This window comes from Brachypodium distachyon, chromosome 5, assembly GCF_000005505.3.
Source record: "Brachypodium distachyon strain Bd21 chromosome 5, Brachypodium_distachyon_v3.0, whole genome shotgun sequence".
Taxonomy (NCBI): Eukaryota; Viridiplantae; Streptophyta; class Magnoliopsida; order Poales; family Poaceae; genus Brachypodium; species Brachypodium distachyon.
This window is the reverse complement of record NC_016135.3, coordinates 20305916-20332156: the sequence shown is the minus strand read 5'-3', so window position 1 is coordinate 20332156 and position 26241 is coordinate 20305916. Positions and strand designations below refer to the sequence as shown.

The following is a 26241-nucleotide window of genomic DNA, read 5'->3' as shown; positions in this document are numbered from 1 at the left end:
ATTTTGGGGTCATCTGTAGATACACATATAGAGTCATAATTTTTTTTAAATGCCATTTAGTAACTTCTCCTTTCAAAAATATAGAATATGACGATTGGAGTTGAGCTTACTACTTGACAATCTCATGATCCATGAAGAAAAACATAAAAAAAAACAAAAGTTGAGAGGAAATTCTTTGCATGCATGGGCTTATCTTCCAAAACAGAGTGCGAACAATCGCCCATCTGAATCATTGGGGTTGGCAAAATGAGTTTTATGCCCGCTCTACAAGCAGGCGCGCGCAGGAACCTAGAGACCCCTACAGAACCCAACAAAAAGCGACTGCGTCACTCCACATTGTTGAAATTGGTTAGGTGCATCAATTCAATATGGTATCAGAGTAAGGAGGTCTCAAATTCAAACATCAATCAACACACTATTAATTAAAATAGTTGCAGCATTCATCGATCCAATGTCTAAGGCTCAGCACATGAGGGGGAGTGTTAAAATATATTAAGCACCCTTTCCTAAGAGTTCAAACTTTTGGGTTAATTGGTTAGGTGCATCAATTCAATACACATGGTTGTTATGTGAGATATGGAATGAGCATAACGCGAGGTCTTTTGAAAAATGTCAATCATTCCACTCAACATTGTGGGAAAAATTAAGATGGAGGCCGCAAATAGGACTCTTCCCGGCACAAAATTCTTGATCGGGAGTGTTATTAATTACTCGAGATTATCTTGTTCTTTCTCTCGGACACCTTGGAGGCGGCACTTTGTGTTTTCGGTTTTATGAACCTCTTTTTCCAGCCCTCTCCTTAGTTAATAAATTTGGGCAAATCTTTTGCCTATTTTCGAGGAAAGAAATTGGACCTTTTTCTTTCGGGGAACAGAATCTGACTTCAGTGGTACCACTATACTCCCTGTTGCAAAAGAGTATTGCAAAAGAAAAAATGATCCCTGTTGAAGGAAGACCTTCATATGGCCTTTGATCTGACAATTGTCAGGACGCTTGACCTCGCGTAAAACACTCTCTCGTTTACACTTGCATTCACGCCTATACGTGCGCTTACTCGCCTTTAATTTTGCTTTTTTACCATTCCATTCCAATTATTTTTTCTGAGGTTCATTCCAATGGTATTGGTAGGCGGTAGCGCGTCCTTTTTCTCTCTGCCCTCGATCGCAGATGCTAGGCTAGCTGCACGCTACAACTTGCAAAGGAAGAAATTAATATACGATTCTAGATGTACTCTGAGGACATCTGTGCGCCTGTATGCTCTCTCTGCCATCGCCTCCAGTCTGTAAGACATCATTTTTCCAATTACAGCTACTAGAATGATAGATCCACACGTCTGTCTGGACTACTCTGCTAGCTCAACGGTATGTCGCCAAAAGCTAGATCGTTGGGATTCAAATGGCTCTATTTTTCACGCGACAATGTGTTCGTAGCGAGCTAGGAGTAAATGATAAATGAAAATGCATGATGACCAAGTGCGCAGTGTACTAGTAGTATTATTTTTCGCAATGTTTTCGACAGTTCTAATTAGGTATTGCCGGTGACTTGTAAAACCTATTTTTCTATCTTTACAATAAAAATGGTTGCACGCATCCTTTTGATGCAGAGCTTATTCAGCGCACCCTCGAGGATACTACAGGATGAAGCTAAGTTGACCTAGATGTTTTCATGACAGTCGCTTTGCTAGACGACTGTCGAACATGCTTAACTGTGTACACTGTAAACCGCGCAGGGCTAGCCTTGGCATCTAGCCTCAGTATACCTCGATCCGGGCAGCTAATTGTACGGCAGTGTAAGCGTGAAAAAAGTCGAGTTCCCTCGGCTGCCCAATTATCGAAGTCCATTTCTTGTGCGGCCCATTTATGCAGTCCATCAGCTATATATAGCCCCTCTCAGGACTCAGGATCACTCACAATTTCAAAATTTGCTAAAGAAGAACTCACAATTTCAAAAACAGAACTTTTAGGATACACCATCCGGGCGACGTGTTATACGTGCATGTCACGTTGATTCGCCCCATGCATGCAGAAAAGACCGGCCAGTCCCACTGGGCGCGGGAGCTAAAGGCGACACACCATAAGCAGTGTCATGCAGAGCTCTCTTTCTCTTGGACCGGCCGGCCTGTTACATATTTTGCAAGATGCCGACACACACCTGGGCTAAAGCTAGGGCACGCGGGGCCGGCGCTGCAAATGACTGCTCCTGCTGCTAATAAAGACCCGGCTGCTAGCTATAACCAGCAACGCCACACCTAGTACATGCCCTGCTCCGCCATGCCCCCTGACATGGCATATGCATGCAAAGCAACGACACCGGGACACATTTCGCCATTTGGATCAACTGGTCCCAACGAATCGCTCCTTTGGTTTGGGCTATCCATTCCTCTCACATTTTTTTTTCTCCTCTCTCTCCTGCGATACTCTGCCTAGTGCGATTCTTTTTTCCTGGCCACCCGGCAGGTTACGGAGCAGTGTAGCGGCTTAGTTACGGGGACCGTTATTTGTTCCTCTTTCAAGAGACCGAGTCACAGGGCCGGGCTTTGCTACTCAGTGCAAAGGACGGGGTTTACGCGTAGTACTTGCATATCTGCGTCAAGCTATATGGAAATCAATTCACCAGGGTAGCAGCTACATAGCCTGCAGCGGATTAATTCCTGTTGCACTTACACCCCTGCATGATCGATGCTGCTAATCAGACCCAAGAGGCAGCCACAGCAGTGGGTGGTTAGGAGACGCGCTCGATCGCCTGTTGGTGGCACGTGTTCGCCTGAGTTCCCTTTTTGAAATCGAAGAAAATTAACGCAAATAGAGCGAAATCAGTACAAGTCTCTTGGAGCAGACGCTCTCCCCAGCCTGAACGTTGTTCGTGTGTGCCGTTCCGGGTGACTGTTGACGGAGAGCATTCAAACAGCGAGCGACGGGCAACCGGCCAGATTCGATCAAAGTTTTACGGATAACCACCACTCGACCGTAAAACGACCGGAAATAGGACTGCGGCACTGTGCGGAACAACGTCAAGTTGCGACCAGACCGGACCAGACACACATCACACGGGAACGGGGTCGATCGCCAGGTGGGCCGGCCTTTTGAGGGAGGACACCCGTCCGGCCCACTGATCCCCGTCCGCTACGCATCCATCTACCCTGGATGGATGGATCCCCACCACGCATTCCGGCCCTGCCCGCTTTTCAGACCAACAGTCCCAAGATGCTAGCTACCGGACACTGTTCGGCGGCCACTGTTCCCAGTCCTGAGAGAAAGAGAGGCGAGACTGGACGCTTTGGCCTTTATTGCCCCCCTCGGCTTTCCCAATCTGCCCTTGCCTGCTCTCTGAGTGAGTGGCCTCGCCTCCATTCGTTGCTCTCTTGTCTGTCTGTCCCTGTAAACCCTGTTGCCTCGGCTGGGCTGGCTCACGCAAAAACGCACACGGCAGCATACTACACCTTCCCGGGGACGACATTATTTGCGCCCGTCCCGGCTTTCAAATCAGAGGCAACAACAGATCCGAGGCTTTCTCGAATCGGGCAGGTCAATCAAATCCATCAGGAGGTAGCTAGCGCGAGCTGAGACTCACGTACCCATCAAATCACCTCACCTCAGCTCATCACATCAAAGAAATATATACTCCGATCCCTTCCCACATCGATCCAGGAGAGAGGGGACCGAGCCGATCGGAGCCGACCCACCACTATATAAACCCCCTCCCTTCCCATCCCCCTTTCCCCCACACTACCGCTCGCAAACGCAAAGGCCACTTCTCTTCTCCTCTCCTGCTCATCTACAGCATTGCTTGCGCTCTGTCTATCAAAACCAACGCACCGAGAGCAAGCAAGCTAGCAGCCGCACGCGCGCCTTCCTTCTCTTCAGGTGGTGGGCGCGCCGGCACGTACTGTACACAGCGCGCCGTTTGCTTGCTTGTGTAGTTGTGTTGTGTGTCCACCCACAGCTAGCTAGCGCCATGATGTCACCCGCGGAGTCGTCCGAGACCTCCTTCTTCCCGGACCACATCGTGGAGCAGCAGGAGCAGCCCCCCTTCGTCGAGCAGGAGCAGCTGTGCTACGTCCACTGCAACTTCTGCGACACCATCCTCGCGGTGCGTACATTCCGTCCCGCCTTGGGTCATATCTTCGTCCGCTCTACCTGTTTTTGCGGCATATGCACCGCCGGCCGTTTTCTCAAAATCTAACTTGCATATGAATGTCCGCAGGTGGGCGTGCCGTGCAGCAGCCTGTTCAAGACGGTCGCCGTGCGATGCGGCCACTGCGCCAACCTGCTCTCCGTCAACCTCCGGAGCCTCCTGCTCCCGGCCGCTGCCCCCAACCAGCTTCCCTTCGGCCAGTCGCTCATCTCCCCAACCTCGCCGGCGTCACCGCACGGCCTCCTTGTACGTATATCGACTAGTATTATTCTTACCTAGCTAGCTTGTTCTGATGCTAGCTACATCTTTCTTGAAGTGGTGGATGTCATCATGTAATCTTGCTAATTAACTCCTGCGCGCAGGATGAGATGTCGTCGTTCCAAGCGCCGTCGAGCCTACTGACTGAGCAGTCCAGCCCCAACGTAAGCAGCATCACGAGCAGCAACAACAGTTCTGCCATCAACACGCCGGCGACCATGTCGATGCCGCCGGAGAAAGCAGCGCAGAGGGAGCCGCAGACGCGGAAGAACGCGTCATCAGGGTCGACCAAGCGTAAGTGTCACCAAGAGCTCAGTTCTCTCTCTGCTCTTCTCCTTGTAGCGCTAGTCAAAACAAGTGCATGGCGAGGGAGAAATGGAGCGAGCTCCGGCCTCCGGAGCATGCATGTGCAGCGGCACTGTTCTTGGTAGCACGCACACAGCTCCTCTTTATGCATTCTGTCTCCCTTCTTTAAGGATTCCTTTTGGGCGGTCAATGAAGTTTTCGAGTGGAAGAGGCCGGTTGAATAGTTTGCTCGTCAGCTCAATAGTACCTTTTGTCCGCGTATAGGAATTTTTCCCAAACTCCAACGTTAAAATCTGCACTGTGCGTATAATATACAGGAGAACAAAATTACAAAACTTTGGAGGTTTAGGAATGACGAACAAAACAGTCACATCATACTGCTTTGTACTTGGAGTGTCAGTCCTAATAAATTTTGTTATAGATCAACAGGAGTACCAAAGGAGCCAGGTTGCACTTGTCTTATATATGTTTCTCTTTGATTGGCTGGTGTTTATTAATTGATTCCATGTGCCGACTTACCTGCCGTGATTATGCAGATCCAGAGAAGCGGCAGAGGGTTCCCTCGGCATACAACCGATTTATCAAGTGAGTGATCGATAGGTGGCTTCACATAATCATTTTGGTTACGTTTAACATGCATCTTGATCTTCTGACAAACTTCGCACACATGATTGGTACGTTCTGCCTTCCTGTATATGTAGAGACGAGATTCAGCGTATCAAGGCGAACAATCCGGACATCACCCACAGGGAGGCTTTCAGCGCAGCTGCCAAGAATGTAACTTCCTCTTCTCTATTTCTCGAACTCGATCACTGATCTGTCCAACATTTTGTACTTACCATGCATCTATGTGTGCATGCATCAGTGGGCTCATTTTCCACACATCCATTTCGGTCTGATGCCTGATCAGGCCCTGAGGAAGACCAGCATACAAAGCCAGGTAAATCAATAAAAGGCGAAAACCTATAATCCCTCTATATGCCCCTACATGTAGAATCAAAGCACACGAGCATAGGCCTCAGCAGCACTTAAAATCTCTTGTGCGTTTCGTTACTTTTGTAGGATGCAGCTGGGGACTGCATGCTCTTCAAGGACAGTCTCTACGCGGCCGCCGCAGCAGCCGCAGCGGCATCTAGCATGGGCGTCACTCCATTTTAGCAGCTTCTTAGAATTGTCTTTGAGCTGCATTCTAGCTAGGGTGCTGGAGTGGAGAACCATGAGATCTTGAGATGTATCGTATCTACGAGTACTCTTCTCGTTTTCGTTGTTTCTTCCTGTCTTTTGCCCTTTCCTTGGTCCTATTAGCCTGTCAGAGGTTGCCGTGTATGCTGCCTCTTATCTTATGGACATAAATCTAGTAGCCGCACATTGTTGTTTTCAATTAGCAGATAATCGATCGCATTACGTATTTTGATTTCTACTATGTGCTGATTAATTGATATATTAGTGAAGTTACTCTTGCGTAGTCCCCATGCGAAATTTATAGTTACTTTTCTTAATCCCTGGATGAAAACTTAACTGCACACTCTTACCATTCCCAAACGTATCTTCTGCTATAATTCCTCTGTAAATCAGACTACTCCACCCTGAGGAGGATTAGCATAATATGTTACCCCTGTAACTTCGATAAAAATAAATACACAGGAAATAGATGAACAGGAAAAGGTAAAGTAAGTGCTTGAACCCCTATAAATTTAGAATGAATAAACTACATGAAATTTTCATGATTTTCCTAAAATTTACCACTTAAGAATAACTTTTTGCTGTTCAATTGTGTTTTGGTAAACTTGAATATTATAAGTTGTTGTGTGGAAAATGGTTGTTAAACCGTTACTCACAAAGTAGCTACCTAGTTTCATATTTCAACCGGACTAACCATCTAACTGACTCACAAAGTGCACCAAAACCAAATTACACTCATAAAGTGGAGCAAATTCCACTTTGTACCCCCACTGCTTGAAATCCATGCATTCTTTTTTACCCTCCTAGTGTCTCATACTAACTAAAGCTAATTTGATTAGCTAATTAAATATGCCTCACAGTATATCCAACGGTTCTGCTAATATTTTTTTTTTGCCATGCGATGATATCTTGAAATTACTTCGCATGCAGTTGGTATAGCAGTGATTGTGATCATCTCCTTTGGTTGAGCTATTTTCTGATAATTTATTGTTTGTGGCTACTCCCTCCGATCCATAAAAAGTGTCGTCTCCCATTTTGTACTAAGTTACTCCCTCCGATCCATATTAATTCAATAGTGTTTTTGTCCAAATATGAATGTATCTATACTTAAAAAGCGTCTAGATACATTTAATATTTCGACAACTAATATGGACCGGAGGGAGCAGTACAAAATTTGTACTAAGTGGGCGACACTTTTTATGAATCGGAGGGAGTACATTTTTTATATATAGTCGCAAATGATGTGTTTACAATAGCATTTGGTCTGTACATCCGACCATGTCTTAAGTGAAGGTTGTTTTGCATGCACTAGTGTTTATAGAATTTAATCCTCTCCAAATTCAAAAACACCAGAAACTCAAAATGACTTGTTTAGTAGGGAGGGAGGCAGTATATTATCACGAGATTCCCTAGCATACTAGAGTTTTGTGGTGGAAGAGTTTTTGAGAGTATTGAGTGAACACGTAACCTCTCAAATATCCAATACACTAGTGACTAAAAAATACACGTAGTGCCAACCAAGACCCAAGTGGCTTCAATTGACACAAAGAGGCACGCATTGATTTTTTTAATCTGGTTTCCCATTTTATAAGAAAATGTTGCTACAAATACAAATACATTATACATTATAAAATCATTTCAAAGTTGTGTTGTATTTGTTTATTTAGTCTATAAAGTACTCACTCTGGTCTTAACTATAAGTTCCTAGTTTTGTATCTACCAACATCTACAACTCTAAATACATTTGTTTTACAAATTTGATTAAACCTTAAAAAGTTTTTTTAGAAAAATAACTTTAAAAAGTTTTTTTTAGAATAAATCTAGAATGTCTTTATTTTATAGAGGTGGTAGTACTTTAGATATTGACCTACATTCTGGAGACTATTGGACAACTCCTGATCATGTACTGGCCGGACGTGACATTGACATGACCACGTGCCACTGATCCCACCCCAGCTTCCAGCTGGGCTGATCAAGCCCGGTCCGCCTTGGCCTTGGTCGTTCATTGTGGCCGTAGATTGACCCGGTCTACGCATGCTTTTGCAGATCAGTCTGACTGTTAACAGGGGAAATCGGTCTTATTTTGTGATCTTCGTTCAAACACACCGTCCGAATGTGGATTTGTTCAGTGCCATTACAATTTTTGGACCATTTGCTGAAACACACCGTCAATCTAAAAATGAAAAGTTGACCTTTTTGACTACTCATGACTTGCTTGGGATGGCTGGTTTGAATAGTGTTATTTTGTGTAATGAAATTTTTGGCCCTTTCAGTCGGTATCTATGTGCCAATTTTGGACAAAAAAAACTATTCAAAACAGCCATCACGAGAAGAAAAACATAATAATCAGTCAAAAAGGCCAACTTTCTATTTTTGGACTGGCGTTGTGTTTCAGCAAATGGCCCAAAAATTATAATGATGCTAGACAAATCCACCTTCGGGCAGTGTGTTTGGGTAAAGGTCACAAAATAACGGTGTTCAGTGACCAATTTGTCCTGTTAATAAGATCACTGGATCACACCAGACTCCTTCTTGATCTGTCTGGTATTGCTTTGCATGCTCTCGACAAAACTTCCCACACAAATTTCTGCAGCAGCGGCGCGGTTATCTAGCGAGAGAGACTTGGAACGATCGGTCGACAAAATAAAACGATCTCCATCCACATCGATCCGGTGGGGAACCCGGCGTGACGATCAGTCTCTATCTGTAGGAAAGTACGTGCACACATTACATACCCCACGACGACAAGCAGACAGTGCTCTACACATGGTTACAAGGGCCGGCCGGTACGTACGCGCGCATCGTTCGGCGTGCCGGCCCCTGTCAGTCAGGGCGCGCGGCCGGGGGCATGCTGCTAGCTACATTGTGCATTGCGCAGCACAGTGCAGCGTGCCGCGGCTCTAGCTAGCTTAGATCCAGCCAGCGCTAGCGACGATCAGAACCGAGGCCACGCAGGCGTACGCAGCAACAGCGGCAGACTGCCAAAGCCTGAGCCCGGCGCGCTGCAGGGACGTACGACAGGGTCAAGGCCCCGGCCGGCCCCCCTGCTGCTGCCTAGTTTGGGGAGGTGATCCCCGCCGGCCCGCGCATGCACAAAGGGTGTTTCAGTAAATACAGCACCCCCGCTATCGCTATGTACACTGCTGCGGCAGCTAGCTGCTGGATGGCACGTACCGGCCGGAGGCAGCAGCAGCAGCAGCAGCATCATGGCCGGCTGGAGTACTAGCTCGCAATTATGAGGGGCCGGGCCATTGGGCGATGTGATGGATCTATGCACACCAGCATCTACAGGGATATAACGGTGCAACCATTTCCATATGTCTAGTGTGCTATAGCCTAATAGCCTCCTGCACCGCTACCACCTAATGCTACTACTGCCTCACCCTCTCGGCTCTCGATCGATCGCCCGCCCTTCCTTCCCCTCGCTCTGATCTTTTCTCCTAGCTCTCTGTCGTGGCCTTTTCATCTCATCTGTCCACTCCCACCGTCTACGAGCCAAAGTTGTTTTTTTGCGAAGAACGGGGTCGGTCGATGCAGCTAGCAGCAGTATCCCTGTCCTGTGGCTTGTTTTCTATCACGGGTCAATGATTGATGTTTTTCACTTGCGTCGCGATGTGCAAACACCTCGCGCATGCATCACTTCGGCCACGGCGTGTTGTGTTTATGTTTATCCTCAGCTAGCGCTCGAGCTGATCGACCTGGTTTGGTGCAAAGCTGAAAGATAGGAGGTCGCCTCTTCTGTCGCTAGTGCTCCCATCCCGATCGATGCAAGCGTGGCGCGGCCGGCCACTTGTAATTCCTGCTTGCTCTCGTGATGGCCCCCTGTTGTGGTACATCGTTCTTGGGCACGCATTGATCGATGCAATGTGAGGAAACTTTGTAGATAGGCGCATCAGAAAGAGGCGTGTCGAATTAATTATCGACAACCCATTCACTGTTTCCCGGGGAAAGCATGCACCGTCCACTTCTGTAGCTAACCAGCCTCGGGGGTACGACACTTGGAAACTACGTAACTCAGTGAGTAACTAGGTCGTGTTCTACCGAACGCAATTTTTTTTTTAAAAATGATTGTGAACTCTGCGAAAAAATTGGTGCTCCTTCCAATTTATAATAAGTGTCTCAAATTTAATATAATTTTATACTAACTTCGTAGTAAATCTAAGACACGTACGACGGATCGGAGAGTGTATCAGTACCACTAATTATAAATTGCAGTCATTTAGACATTTTATTTTTCTCAACGACAAATTTTCATGTATTAGTTCACACGTGCGTTCCACATACACAATTACCTGGTACTTTTTCGAGAACGAGTTGCGCAGATTTAAAAGACGGCACACACACTACACAAAATTTTCCCAACTGGCAACTGCTGATCTCGGTTACCACAAACAGGAAGGCGGTTTGGTTAAAGGCCCATCCTTGGCCACTTGGGACCAAGTTAGAACACTTCTATTCATGGGCTTGTTGGAAATCCGGGGATTATTCGGATCTTTGGAATCCATGGACAGCCCAAGCCGGTGATTGTCGGGGTCGTTGGAAATCCAAGGATTGTTCGGATCTTTGGAATCGTCGGGGTCATCACCATCGTGGAATCACCCGTGGGGAATTTGGGGGAGGCAGGACCGCAGGAGACTGGAGGATTAAGCAAGAAGCCTTCTGTTGGGGTGGTTTCAGGAAAATTTGTTCGCTAAAATGGACGAGGCGGGCGTGTTTTTGTAATGTGTCCCGCGAGCCGTCCGAGTCGTACGATTTTGATCGAAAGGCTCTAATGCACGCAGACGGAAGATTCACATGACACGACGCCCTGGATGGGCTCCACCTTAAGACCCAGATGAGATTCTAAGCATCGTGAGATTTTTGCATCGCTATAGCAAACGACCTGGAGCCCATCTTACGACCCGGTTGTGAAATATACACTTGAGTCGCCCTGAAAAAACTGGCTACAGCAAAACTACAATACATCAACCTGGCTATAGCAGCAGCAGGGGAATGGGGTGCCGGAGTCACGATTTGACAGGACGACAACATGGACCAGACGAATGGACAAGAACACTGTTTATGTCACAATATAGGTGCCCCAAATTTCTGGCATAGCCCAAAATAAATGGAACATAAATCTCAAATGTGCGGTGAGATAGTGTAAGCGTGTGTATCTGCGCAATGTATTGTTATAAAATGTCTTAATGTTCTGATTCTCGAGCCCACTTCTACTCCCAAGGATCAGGTCAAACTACCAACCAGCAATTCTCATATAGATAATTCATGTACTATTTGCTATTATAAACCTAAAACTTTGTAATCTTTTTATGTAGCTCACATATGAAATATTTATAGATAAAATTTTAGAATTTGGCGAAACTTCTAAATATTTTTCCCCTAATTTCTGAAAAAATTGAACTTTTGCAATTACACACCGGTTTGCTTAAAAAAGACAATATAACAACTGCAGGTTGAAATATTAATTTTGAAACACTCTTGCAAGGGTTCTATATATCATAGGAGGAGGATAATCAGCGGTGGCATATGGAATTGCACTCATCCCTGGTCTTACAGCACTTCCAGTTGCCCGTACAGCATTAGCAGTCACTTTTAGATGTGTTGCAGATTGGGATAGTCTTAGTGAAAAAGCACCCAACTTCATTATGCTCCTTGTTTTCGCCAAAGCCCTGCTCTATGCCTCTGCCTACATAATTATACAGAAAAATATGTTGTTAATGTTTGTAAAACATGACAATACAAGTCGCTCTATAACTATATTCACTAGTATCTGGTTAGTTCATGGATAAGCAATGAATAGTGAAAGAACGAAAAGAAAGAAACAATACAAGAACCAAATATGATGTTTTATATATGTGTCACTTACATTGCCCGTGAATAGCAGCAAAGCATAGGAAAACAAGAAGAATCACTAGTGCATTGACGCCCTTCGTGCACTTCCCCATGTAGCTGGTCGATTACAACTACAATATCGTACGCTTTGTGAATAGTTTGTGTGTTTTGCAAATGCCTTCTAGCCTGATCAATCTGTTTATGTGGGAGAAAAATCCTCTAAGACCTGGGTCGTTCCCCCCGATACGGCTGGACCACATCCATCTATCGACACCTGGCAAACTGAATCTCAAAGCAATCAACCCCCTAACCGCGATTCCTGGTTACCAAATGGCTAGTCTGTTTCCATGCTTACCTAAATCCCGATTCCCACGTCGGAGCTCTTTCCCAGACCTTTCATGTTCCTGCCCTTTCAGCTCCCCACGACGGTTCGGCAAGACCCTGACGACGACGCGGCAAGATGGCCGTCGAGCAGCAAGACGACGGCACCACGGCAAGCGACCCCAGAACGGACATGGCAGCCTCTGTCTCGGATCCTTCTCTTCCCACGGCTCCTGCACCCATGGTTAGTGCACTAATAGTATACATCTACAATACGTAGTGTCTTAGCTGTCCAAACCCTTCCTGTTCTTGCAGGCTGCTAATCAAAACTCATCAAATGAGAAAAATGTCCCAAGACTTGGGATGCGATTTCTTTCTGAGGAAGAGGCATACAAGTTCTATAATTCGTATGCTGAAGCCAATGGATTCAGCATTAGGAGGTGCCACAGGAAGCACAGAGCAGATGGGACTTTATCTTCGAGATATTTCGTATGTAGCAAGTCAGGTCTAAAGGGTACTCATACAACACATGTAACCAAGAAAGAACAAGCTACTTCGAGGATAGCTTGCATGGTTCGTGTTCAATTTAACATCACTCGGGAGGGTATTTGGAATGTTCAGAAAGTTGTGCTCGATCACAATCATCAGCTAGTAAGTCCAGATAAGAGACACATGCTTAGATCGCAGCGTCAACTCTTAGATGTTGACCACTACATGATTAAGCAAATGAGGACATCAGGAATTAAACAAGCTGAAATATATGATTTTTGTGAGCAATGGTATGGCAAAGATGGTGTGTCCTTCATGCAAATGGATTGCAACAATTACTTACGAAGTGACCGCATGAAATATTTAGAATCCAAAGATGCACAAACACTAATGGAGTATTTAAAGAACAAGCAAGTTGAGGACCCTGCATTCTTTTATGCCGTGCAATTAGATGAAGGTGATGGTAAAATAATGAATATCTTTTGGGCTGATGGACAGGCTATCATGGATTATTCTGTCTTTGGAGATGCTATTTCTTTTGACACCACTTTTTCAACAAATAAGTTTCACATGCCATTCGCTCCTCTTATTGGTGTTAACCATCACAAACAAATTATTCTTTTTGGTGCAGCATTGCTTTTTAATGAAAGTGCAGATTCCTTTAAGTGGCTTTTTAGAACCTTCCTACAAGCTATGTCCGGTAAGCAGCCTGAAACAATATTCACTGATCAATGTGCTGCCATTATAAAGGCTATTGGAGAGGTATTCCCGAACACACGACATCGTCTTTGTTTATGGCATTTGTATCAAAATGCCGCAAAACACCTAAGTCAAGTAATCATTGACCATCCTGATTTTCTTAAAGAATTCAAGAGATGTGTGTATGAAGATAGATCAGTGGAACATTTTGAGAACAGATGGCATGAGCTGTTGGCTAAATATGAGGTTCTGGGAAATTCTTGGATAAACAATCTGTACAAGTTGCGTGAGAAGTGGGCTACTATTTATCGTCGAGATTCTTTTAGTGCAGACATGAATTCGACTCAGAGGAGCGAAGGGATGAACAATGTGTTCAAGAAAGCATTTCGCAAAAGACTCTGACTTTCAGAATTGATGCAGGCATATGATAAGTGCACTACTCGTCTTCGTAGGACAGAGAAGTATGAAGACTACAAGTCACGCCATACCGTCCCAGTACTTCGCGTACCTAACTTACCTTTGTTGAAGACTGCAGCTGAATCGTATACCAGGACACTCTACTTTGAGTTTGATGAGGAATTCCAAAAACAATTTACTTTGTCATGTGTTTTGATCGGCATCGAGGGCACACTTAGCAATTACAAGGTGACATCCTTTCAGTTCAAGACTGATGAAGCCATAATGGCTTTTGATGCAAGCACTTTGGAGATTTCTTGCTCATGCAAGTTGTATGGATGTGTAGGTATGTTTTACATGCTCTCTCAATTTTTTTATATGACAATCTTGGATTTACCTTATAAAAATTTGTTCTGAATGTTGTAGGTATATTATGCAGGCATACCCATAAGGTTTTCACTTGCTGCAATATAATTACCCTTCCAAGTCAGTACGTAATGAACAGATGGACAAAATATGCAAAGCAGGAAATCTTTACATCCAAATCGAATATCAATGATAGCGCAGAATCCATCTTCGCACATACTACTCGAAAGATGATGTCAATCGCACTGAAGTGTAAAACTTCAAAGGAGGTTCTTGCGTACCTTAATGAAGGTATTGATAAGTTGGCATTGGGTGCAGACGATTTACTTGGCAAACTAAACTTGGATGAAGATGAGGACTCTGAAAGTTCCCCTGAAACTACTGAAGATATTGCCAAAACAATGGTGTCATTTAAAGCTCCAGAACGAATAAAAGGTCCAATGAAAAAAAGATCAAAAGATGTACTAGAGGGAGCAAAGAAAGGAAGACGAAGAGGTATTTTTACTTGTTATGTGCAAATAAATAGCAAGGTTTCACTTTTGTTTCTTATATATACATAAAGTGTGCAGGAAAAGGTACAAACCATCCGGTAAAGGAATCAGTGTTTGCTCCTGGACCTTTGGGATCTGATTGTGCTGATAATATAAACCCACCCACACCCATGACATTTGTTCCACCTATCCAAGGAGAATTTACAAGATTGTTATTTCAAGGTCATGGAGATGGCACAATACTGCCGGCTGATGGTCAGTCGGGTGCGATATTTGGAGAGCATCCCTCAGTTTTTATTCCACCAATCCAAGGAGAATTTACAAGATTAATGTTTGAAGCTCATGGAGATGGCACGACACTATCAGCTGTTCGTCAATTGGATTTTAATGAAGGTGCCGGTTCATCAAGGTTTCAAGGCTGATATGTCTTGTTGGTTAATTCCTTAATGCTAGTTAGCTGGGCATGCCAGCTAAATGGTCCTATTTACTTGTTTAGTACTTTCTGATTATGTTACCTGAAAACCTGTTGCTATGTACTTGTAGCTAAACGGGCAAGTCATCCTTGACTATGTGCTGCTAGCTAAATGGTAAACATATATTGTCAGATCTTGTGCATTTGTCTTGCTGGCAGTCTTGATGTTCTGTTCATGCTAAGTTGTTGATTGCAAGCATCACAAGTATGAGAACATATACTGTAAACACCACAAGCTTTTATTCACATGGTGTAAATGAAATTCATTTGTACATGAGGAAGCACATGTCCTCAAATTTTAGTTAACAGGAAGCACATGTCATGTAGGACAATAAAATTCAGAAAACAAAACCAAACAAACATCAACTATTTGAGTCTTCACTTCCTGATTGTGCCCACTGTCTAGCACAACACATCAAGTACTGGGACTCCTCAACTACTTGTCGACCTCTTTCTCTGCAATCGAGCGATACGTCTGCGGGATGTCGAGGAGCATGGTCTTGGCCGGCAGGGAGCATCGGAAACGGAGCGCCGAAGGTCCTGAGATGCAGCGATCAGGGGAGTAGTGCCGGCAGGTGCGAGCAGCATGACACCGAGGAGCATGGTTGTCGCTGGCGGGGGAGATCAGCGGGGACTAAACGGCGGCGTCAAGGAGGTAGTCAGGGGAGGTTTAGGGCCGGCACTTAATTGGAGAAAGGAATGGGAATCTGCCGCGTGCTTGGAGATGGGAATGAGATCGAGGAAGGGAATCGGGTTAGTGGTTGCTTTGAGATTGGGTTTGCCAGGTGTTGATAGATCGATGTGGTCCAGCCGTATAGAGGGAACGACCCAGGTCGCAGAGGATTTTTCTCCGTTTATGTGGCCTGTGTATATGTAGAGAGAGATTGATACGTGTATATATGAGGAATATTTGAGGCAATAGATAGCAGGAATTGATTACCGCCGCGATATGTATATTTGGTCATGAATAATTTCTATATTGTACATACTGTTACTTAAAATAGATGATATGTATATAGTTATATATAGAAGGAATTGATCATGACTGTATTTTTACAACATTATTTGGTCATAGATATTTCTTTCCAAAGTTATTTGGCCATGAATATTTTCTTATATTGTACATAACATTACTTATAATAGAATAGATGATATGTAAATAGCTTATTATTGTTATTTTAACTCCACATTTATTTGATATTTTTGTTGTAATGCAAAGCATACAATTGAAAAAAAAATACAACTTAAGGCTTGATGTAAACAATCACATGTACTTAATATGATTTAATGGCTCTATAATTAAGTTGAGTATCCGAAAATTATGTCTCAATTACACATTTAATCTCTCAATAGTCCCAAATAAATCGCATTCTGCAACCTTAATAGGAGGAATGGCACAATCGATATCTTTCTCTCATTAGCACAATCAGTATCTTCCTCTTATTCCATAGTAATGCCACGGTGCATGATTGCAGCAGACAGCGGTGCAGATGGCCCAAGACGCTGCGGCGACGGCGTTGTCCACTAGAGCTGGCACCGGTGACGCGGCCCCAAGCGTTGGAGGCGGCGGCGGTGGTCCCACGGCGGCAGAGACCCTGCACCCCGGCGCTGCCCCAACCCGAGGGAGACAACAGCGGCGGCAGAAATCGGGTCACGGTCGACGCGCGGTACCACGGCCAAAAACAACGGTTTTCAGGGCCTGTCGTACCGCTTAATCACACTTACGACAAAACCGTTCGCATAACCACACATTTTGAGGCAATTTGTTTGGCGGTTTCACGTGTTTCCTTACAGGTGGGTCCCACATGTCATATGCCATGTCTGCATCGACTCAACCCGACCGGACATGTAAACCCGCAATTAAAACCCCTGGCCCTCTTCTCCTTGCCGCAGTTGCAGTTTTTCCCACTTATAAGCCATTACGTGACATCCGACAAGTGGGCCCCAGCTGCAAGGAATCACATGAAACCGCCAAACTATTTGGTTTCGGGCTGCTTGAGACAAACTGTCTTAAAATATGTGGTTCTGCGAACGATTTTGCAATAACTGTGGTTCAGCGATACGACTGCCTAAAAAATGTGGTTGTCTGAATTTTATTTTTTTTAATGGGCCGATGCCAGTTTGAAGATGACATGTTCTCTTGTACCAAGCGGGGGATTCGTGTGAAAGGTTATGTGCAAAATTATGTTGTAAGTGATGGATTTGGCTCCCACGTCTAATTTAAACCACATGTTATAAATCCATGGTTCGGGATGCAAGTTTGCGCATAACAGCGGTTTGCACTGGAGCTGGATACATAACCGTATTTATTTTCTTGCACTGGAACTGGATACATAGCCGTATTTATTTTCTTGGATTTACGAAAAAACAATTGTGTCAAATGGGCCAGGCCAGTGGCCAACCCATTTTGGAATCCACCCGACGACAGGACACCTATTTGCTGCAAGCTTTCACCCTCAAATTTCGGCCCTCTCACTGACGTTTGACGGCACATAAGTAGCATTAAGAGCCGTGAGGTGTTGCGGTGAATTTCGTTGTGCGTATTGGACCTCCTGGAAAAAAAGTGTCCTCACAGCTAATCTGGATCTCTTCCCTACAGCCAGTAGTAATCGGTCAATTTGGAAGTACAAAACCATTTTCGACAGAATACACACCTAACCAGCACCGAGATCACGCAAATCTGGCCGGCTCAGGAAGTCAGGAGTGCCCAAGAGCCGTTTGCATGTCCAATACCACACCATTCGGAAAAGATACTCGACAGCCCATGATTGATTTCTGGATTCCGCCATATTTCAACTGGGCCAATGGCCTAATCAGGTCTAGTTGCGCAAAATGACGCAAATTACTTGATTCTTTCCTCCGGTACTCCACAGATTTCCATCGGATTACCACAGAAGATCCGGATCAAATATACTTGCACCGTCAATTTTGGAGCCAACAAAATCTCTTCCACTCGGTTAGGACCGTCAGGTGCCACAGGTCAAGCCATGCTGATTTGGCACCGATGACGGGAACCTCGACAGTCCAATTGCTTCTTTTTTTATATATCAGGCAGTCCAATTAATATTTTTTTTAGGCAGAACTTACTTTATTCATCGATTAATCTGGACAGTATAGAAAACCCATCAGGGCCGACCAAATCACACATGACGCCCGGACTCGGAGGAAGTAGACCCTCTGGACTGAGCATCCAGATTGGAGCGCAACTCTCACGAGGAAAACTACAAGAGAAAAAAGAGAGGAAATTATACTACGGGTCAATGAACTTGACAGCGATGTTCAGTTTCATCCATTAACTTGAAAACTCTTTAAATGACTTACTAAACTTGAGAGTTTTGCTCATTTTAGTCTAAATGGTTAGATTCGGACGAAATTCGGTCATGATGGCATGTGACGTGGATTTGGTCGTTCGAGTAGCCGCTGCCGAACCCATCGACGGAGCCATTCGCGTGGACGCCGTGTATGCCGGCCCGAAATGGGTTCACCGGCGAGGGCAACGTCTCCCCATTCTGGAGATTCGAGGGGGTTAAAGAGAAAAGGTCCATAAGCAGAAAATTGTGAAAAGTCCCCTCACACGCCAGCCAGATCCACGACATGTGCCAGCGTGGCCGAATTTCATCTGATTTTGACCATTTGGATTAAAATGAACAAAGCTGTCAAGTTTAATGAGTCATTTGAATAGTTTTCAAGGCAATGAATAAAACTGAACATCCCTGCGAAGTTCATCAACATGAAGTGTCATTTCCTCGGAAAAAAGACTTAAGATAAAAACTGGACCTCTCTAATGACACGAACGAAAGGGCTTAAACTCCAGCCATTAGTTGACGTAACAACCTCCAAGATCCCACCTGCACTCGCCGGATGCCGAGGTCCGCAGCAAGTGCCAAGGCTTCTAGACACGCCATGGCTTCGAGAATAGGCAGTCCAATTGATGTGCCGTCTATAAAACGCGCGGCTACTGTTTATTACGAACAGGCCCATTTCCGCAAAAGACTATCATGTGCCACCTGACATCCCCAGATGAAATGGCCCATCTGCCCGGAAGCAAGCGGTCAATTGAAGCTCTCTTTTTTTTCTCTTTTTTTTTTTCTCTTGGGACGCGCCCGTTTTCCCTCTTGTGCCAGCTTCTCCGAGAGCGTCCATCCCATGCCCGCACGAGCGCTCGTGACCATCTTACTCCTAGCGCCAAAAGCAAGACACATGTGCGCCGGCCGCCGCAATCTCCGCCTTGACGACGCCACCTCGACCCGCAACCCGTCCAGGTGCTTTGTACCGTATTCCATGGCCATTCCCTTTCTTTTCCCCTCCTCAATCATCCCTTATAATCACGGCTAAACCGCGTTAGCGCGCGTTGTCTTAGTGGCTCCCGTTGGTCCAGATCAACACGCCGGGGATGAGAATTGAGAGAACGAATATGTTTTCCTGTTTTTTGTGGAATTAAACGGCCGTTGAACCACCTTAGCGTGCATTGTCGTAGCGGCTCCCATTGACCCATATCAACACGCCGGGGGGATGAGGGCTGAGAGAAAGAACATGTTCCCCTACTCGGCGTTTAGGGCGGACGAAGGAGTGGTTTGCGTGCGGGCGGACAAGGTGGGTCTCGGAGGCTCGACGAAAAAATGAGAGAAAAAAAGTTGGAACAGTCCGTATTTTTTACATTGGTATATAGATGTAGATAGATTCGGTGCAATCATGGAGTCCCACAAATTTTATGGGATGTTTGACAGACGATGGCGAAGGAAACAGTCCGCCAACCAACCACTTGGGTATCTGGCCATGGCACTTGGCAGAAGACGATGACTGAATAGCGGGTGCCATGCTCGGTCATGGCTTTGTCGTGGAAATAGTAACCATAGGCCCAGGAAAGGTGTGGCACTATGTTCATATCTAGCGGGCTGGTAATTAACATTACAAGGCATTGTGATTGACTTCCTGCCAAGCAAGGCCCAGTATGAAAAAAGGCCGAGGATTATCACGGTACGAATATTTTGGTGGACTGCCAGAGCATAAAATAGTAAGCCCAAATGAATATTTTGGTGGACTGCCAGAGCATAAAATAGTAAGCCCAAATACAACAGCGACACCATGTTTGCAAAGTATATGTGTTTCCTTTTACACAAAGTATATGATGAATGAAAGGAGACATATTATTTCATTTTGTGAAGCCCCAAGTTATTTGAACACATTATTCCTACATACAAAATCCAACTTTTGTGTGTGTCAAAAATACATTCTGTGGTCCACCAATGGCTTCGTTGCCCGTTATTATACTTTCCAAAGAAGTAATGAAAAATAAAGAACTGCTATGCTACAGAGAACATATAAACAACTCAGACAGGCATTGTTTGCCATTCTGCTTAGACAGAACTTGGATATGGACGGATGTAAGCTGAGTTCATCTCCCAGATCTTGAGTGATTTCGCGGTGATGTTAACATTTGTCGCGTTGTTGAAGAGGAAGACTCTGGCAGAGTCATAGATCGCCTTTGTAGGGTAGGCGCGCGATGTAATGCAAGTCCTCCCGCCCTGAGCAAAGCTTTCCACTATGGAGTGATCAACCTGTCAAAAGAAGGCCATATAGAAAATTAGTGAATAACTCTCAAAGACCAGCCAAATATATCGTCGTGTGAAGTGGCGTGGATGCTTCTAACGTTGTTTGCAAAAACTTACCAGTATTCTTACTGACAGATTTTCTCCATCAAGTACAGGGACCAAGCTGCCGTATACTTTCTTATCGAGATCGTTCGCCTTTGACGACCTGGGAAACAGGATTTGACATCACAATTAGTTCCTCTGCAAGACTTCGATTCGTGCAACTGGCGTACGATAGAAGAGATGAGTACCTGAGCGCATCTTGGCAGAAGAAAGTGGTGAATTTTCCGTTGGCATCCTTGACCAGGTAGAAGTAGACGGCGGTCTGCTCCGACAAGCCCTCGTCGGCCAGCACGAGGAGCCCGAACGGGCCGAGCACGCCTCGCCCCGCCGCGCCGGCGCTCGCGCTGCAGTTGTACGATTCTGCCCCCTCCGCTCCCCCGGCCACCGACGAGTCCAGATGTACCTGAAAGGCCGCTTCGATGTCCAACTGCACGCACGCGATCGAACAAAGGGATCGACATTAAATTGGCACGGAACGCGTGTGACAGGTAACAGCGAATCACTATTACGACAGATATACTGTGGGGGGCTGAGGGCTCGTAGTTCACCTGTGATGCTTTGCCGACGTCCAAGGGCACGACGGAGCCGGGCGGCACGGCCAGGCCGTCGAAGCTCTTGCCGCGCATCCGGAGGTTCTCCACCTCCACCACCGGCCACTGGAGCAGGTTGCTGCCTGTCTTCGTGTCCATGAGAACCGTCCTCGGAACTGACTGCACGTGGACAAAGGAACATGGTTAATTACCCTGCTTTCATCCATGCTAACCGGATTACCCTGTTCAGGCTAATGTGATTGTATTGGAAAAGGACTCATCGAATGACCATTTTCATGAGAGACAGTTAAACAAAGTATACTACACGGAGCTTGTTCTCTGCAGTTGTTAAACGGAGGAAAGGTACTACTCCTCTGTATCTGCTGGTTTGATTCGTGCGTATCCATTTTTTATACAGCTAGCTGTCGCAATCCTTGGTGCCAGTACTGTGTATATCTGTATGTATGCGTGTATATCTGATCCTCTGAACAAGACAGTGCCTTTAATTGGTTGAACTAACAACAAATATACTATAGCCAGCTAGTACCAAATAAGCTCAGCACATGTCAGCATAATGAATCTTTTCGTTTTCTTTCAAATTCGTAATGAGGAATATATTATGAAACAAGTACTCCATCCGTCCAACAAAAGATGTCTCAAATTTGTTAAAATTTAGATGTATCTAGACATGACTTAGTGTACAGATGCATTCAAATTTGAGACATCTTTTGTTAGATGGAGGGAGTATTAGAAAATGGGAATAGACCAGGTAGTAAAATCAACACGGTGTCGGGCGCATCTCCATGAATTTTCCATGGCTAGTCAATCTTATGATAATTCATGTGCCTTCTTAAATTCAGGGAAAACTTTGAACAGGCTTTGCCTTGAACTGTAAACTTGAGAACAATTCAAAATCCGTAGCGTCAAGCAAACCCCAAAATTAAGTACCCAGCTAAGGCACGTTACACATATAAAACCTCCCCAGCTGAAGGCTTTGATCCTTTGACTCGTCCGAGAGCCTGTGTAGCTACGGCAACAAAGTTGATTCGAACAATCTCTCGGCCAATAGGACAGAAGTCACAGTCACGCACCAGGAAATGATTTTGCTAATCGACTCACGGCATCGCGAGCGCTAGACTATTGGACGGCTGCAGATCTTGCTGGGCCCCCGGACAGTTGGTCCGATTAACAAGGAAAGAGGCGTGCAGCTCGTTTTGGATAAACCGAAGTGGGCCCGTGGGCCGCACCAAGAGCTTTCCTCTGGAACAACTCGATTTGTTTTGTGTATGGCCGCATGCATCTCGTGGCCGGTGGAAAGTCAACAGGTTAAATGCGTGCTGTACGGACGGGTTCACAGCGAGCGGGGCATTGTATAGGAGTCCTTGTCATCCATGGATCCGGCCAGGTCAGACTCGTAGCCAATGCAGCTCTAGCTTATCAGCAAAGACAAATTACGGGATTCCTAGACCATGCAAGAGGTTGTTAATTACCTGGAGGCCTGCCCAGCCCTTGAGGATGTCTGCACGCTCGCTATCGGTCTCGACGATCCACCCCCAGAGCACGCGCCGGCGGCCGACGGGGTCGTAGAAGGTCTTGGAGGCGTAGAACCTGCCGTAGTCGTACCGGAGCCCGATCCCGACGTCGATGGCGGCGTCGTCCGGCGTCCATGTGTCGTCCTTGGCGTCGTAGGTGCCGATGGCGTAGTAGTCGTTCCTGTCGTCGTCGAGGCTGACCTTGACCACGTGCTTCACCCCAGGCCCCGGCGGCACGGACGTCTCGAGCCCGATCTCGCCGCCCGGCCTGCTGGTGGTGGACACCGGGTAGAAGTCCACGCACTCCCACATCCCCGTGCCGTGCACCAGGTGCAGCAGCGACGGCAGCAGGTCGTAGTGCACGAAGTCCGTCGTCTTGTACACCAGCGCCAGCCCGGCGTGCTCCGGGTTCTTGGACCCGATGGTGATCCGCCACGTGGAGTCGGTCGGGTTGAGCCACGCCGTGGTCGGGTCGCGGAAGTCGCTGAGCCCGACGCCCGGCGGCGGCACCAGGATCGGGTTCGCCTCCGACTTGGCCCACCGAAGCAGCAGCGGGTCGGACGGGTCGGCCGGCTCGGCCAGGAGCTGCACCTGGACCATCTCCTCCGTGGCGCCCGTGTAGAGCATGACGATCCTGCCGTCCGGGAGCGTCGTGGCGGAGCCGGTCCAGACGCCGTTGATGTCGTACCAGTGGTCGGGCACCATGGCCAGCGGCAGGTGCAGCCAGTGGATGAGGTCGCGCGACACGGCGTGGCCCCACGTGATGTTCCCCCACACCGCCGCGTCCGGGTTCCATTGGTAGAACAGATGGTACCATCCCTTGTAGTACAATGGACCTGCGAGAGATTATATTAGTGTCACAATTAGCGACATTAATACGTGAAAGCTATATGTATATAGGTCATGGATCGATCGATGATGGTGGATATCCATCCATCATTTTGATCGACCGGGCCGGCGGTGCATTAATACGACCATCTGGCTAGCTAGAAATGCTGGGATCGAGCCATAAAGCATTCGCTCGATCATCACATGCGCCTTGATTGATCTGCTAGAGAGGCAACAAACTTACCGTTGGGATCTGGAGAGAAAACCGATCACCGCCGTGCGCACGAGACGTCCGTGACAAAAACGCAAGACGAAGTTAATTAGAGCCGGGGCAAGAAAGAAAAGTGCGTCTCAATCAGAGACGTATACAGAATTAAGTTCCAATGGACTACTAAACAGAAGGAGAATAGCGCGAGATGGCGACGTATCTACCATTCATCCAGTTCTTCTGGGGCTGGAAATGGAACGCCGTGCGCTGCCACGCCAGCATCCCCTTGGTCCAGTCGAAGGCGCGCCCGGCCTCGAGGAGCGCCGGGCCGGCGGACTTCTCCGACACGCCCTGCACGACGCCCCGGGACGCGGCAACCTCCACCGCGAGGCCCGCGCCTGCGACCTCGTCGTCCTCCATTGGATCAGCGACGCCGCCATGGCGTTGTTGCGGCCTGCCGTAGGACACGAGCCCCGCGAGCGCGAGCAGGAGCACGGCCGTCCACGCGATGGCCGGGAGCACGCTCGACGACGACGGCTGCGGCTTCTGCCTCGCGGGGGCACGCCGGCCCTGAAGGCTGGTCTCCGGAAGCAGCGGCGCGTGCGTGCTCTCGCCGGCCGCGGGGTCGTCGTGGACGCCGATGCCGGCGTCGTCGTCGTCCATGAACGCTGAGACTGCCGGGATCATCGCTGCGCGGTGCGCGCTAGGCTTGAGCTAATGGTTGACGAGATGCACGCACTTGCGCGTATACGCGGAGAAGCGTCCCGTGGAGATCGATCGAGCCAGCGAGCACTTTATGCTGTGTCTTTCACGGACACGACGGAGGCGGGCAATATATAGAGCGAGCTAAAGCCTTGTTTGGACGAGACAGGTGGTGCAGTGTCACGATGAACTTCTTGAGCCATGCATTTGTTTTGGAGGAAGCATAGCCGCCGGACGAGTCGGGAAAGAAAAGGAAACGGCTAGGCGCGCTCGATCTTGCGTCGAGACGCTGGGTAAACGGGTTTCTGTGGGACCGGTCATGCATTGGCCATCCGAGACGATAGGAGGCCAGTCAGCATGCAGGGCCCGGTTCAAGTGGGACATAGTACTCTGTATGTCATAGAATCCAAGATACCTTTACGTGTAAAAAGTCGTATATGCTGGATGGAAATTCAAATTTTGGTGTCTAAAGTAAAAGCTGAGATAATCTAACGGTCAACCCCTACAACCTTTGCACAAGATTCATTGCAAGAGTTTTTTAGGCAATACAGTTGCAAGAGTTTGATTAATGGCTATCAGATTTTTGGTTATTTGATTAGTACTCCCTCTGATTCTAAATTGTTGTCGAAAAAATATAACATGTATCTAAACACTTTTTAAGAATAGATACATCCATATTCGGGCAAATTTGACTCAAGAATTTAGAATCAGAGGGAGTACATTCCAAAGTAAAGCAAAGCTCTCAAATAAAGTTTTAAACACACAGTTAAGTAATAAGTAATACCTCCACTCCAAAATAAGTAGTGTCACAATTTTTTTCTTTCAAAATGAGCAAATCTACATGATGAAATGTGTTTAGACAAAATTACGATACTTATTTTGGGACGGAGATAGTACGATCCTACGGACTGATTAAAACCACTACACACCCAGCAGAACCATCTATATATTCGTTTGATTTCACTACACAGGGCCACAGGGCGGCCGCGGGAGGCCACGGGCCAGTTACACCATTACAAGGACAGAAATTCCAGTCATTTGAGAATTAGCAAAATTAAATGTTATCATGCACAACTCCTTGCAGTTATCCGTTGTTGAATTTCAGTGCTATTAATTAATTTGTTTCAGACTCGTAGTTTTTGGAGTGAAGTAATATTTTTTTTACGAAACAACCATCGACGGATTATTTATTGCCACAGAGCGGTCGAAAAATTTCGACCGTGGAAGTGGCCCAGTTTATAAGGAAAACCAGGCCAAAAACCGAACAAAGTTAAACACTAAGAAAAACACTGAATTAAATTTTTCAGACTGCAATTCCAGTCAATTGAGAATTGATTAGTTTCGGACACATAGTACCCGACTGTTGATCATTTGCCGATTCTGCAACTTTATATTTCCACGTGCTGTGCACGATTGAGATATAAAAGCAAGCAAGCTAGTTTGACAAGTCATAAAAACTTATATGGAATAATACGATTTTTCTTATTAAAAAAATACTCCATTATTTTCTGAATGCAACAGGATTACTGTAAGTAGCTGTTCGTATTATATCATCCGGAGACCTTTTGCGAGGACAGAATTGAACTGAACCGCAGATCGACCAGGTCAGTGTCGTGACTCCTGGAACAACATAAAAGAGCCCAAGCAGCAACGTAGCTTGCCTAGAATGCTAACATCTAAAAAACTGTAGAATTTAAAGTTTTTTAGACAGGAGCTGCTACGGGTATATTTTCTCGGCAACATGGAAGCCTGAATTTGTTGTCTCTGATTCTTTCTTTTCTCCTTCAAGGTCGGTCTGTTCCCTGTCGTCTGTGCTGACATAATCAAGTGTAAGCGAGTAT

The 26241-nt window shown here is 46.3% G+C and overlaps 2 protein-coding genes across 2 annotated transcripts; one reads left to right on the top strand and one right to left on the bottom strand.

Annotated features, from left to right (window-relative positions):
* The first annotated feature begins 3532 nt into the window (after positions 1 to 3532).
* LOC100845555 (protein YABBY 5) lies at positions 3533 to 6137 on the top strand. The gene is made up of 7 exons (XM_010241879.3): positions 3533 to 4089; positions 4204 to 4380; positions 4497 to 4686; positions 5235 to 5283; positions 5400 to 5475; positions 5564 to 5638; positions 5761 to 6137. Exons 1-7 carry the CDS (start codon positions 3955 to 3957, stop codon positions 5854 to 5856), a joined length of 798 nt encoding a protein of 265 aa, XP_010240181.1. The 5' UTR covers positions 3533 to 3954; the 3' UTR covers positions 5857 to 6137.
* Positions 6138 to 20034: 13897 nt separating this feature from the next.
* Positions 20035 to 24656, bottom strand: LOC100845254 (beta-fructofuranosidase 1). The gene is made up of 7 exons (XM_003580181.4): positions 23923 to 24656; positions 23735 to 23743; positions 22621 to 23498; positions 21149 to 21310; positions 20789 to 21027; positions 20616 to 20703; positions 20035 to 20504 (listed from the first exon to the last, which is right to left on the bottom strand). The coding sequence occupies exons 1-7, from the start codon at positions 24383 to 24385 to the stop codon at positions 20304 to 20306; spliced, it is 2040 nt and encodes a 679-aa protein (XP_003580229.1). The 5' UTR covers positions 24386 to 24656; the 3' UTR covers positions 20035 to 20303.
* Between the last annotated feature and the right edge of the window lie 1585 nt (positions 24657 to 26241).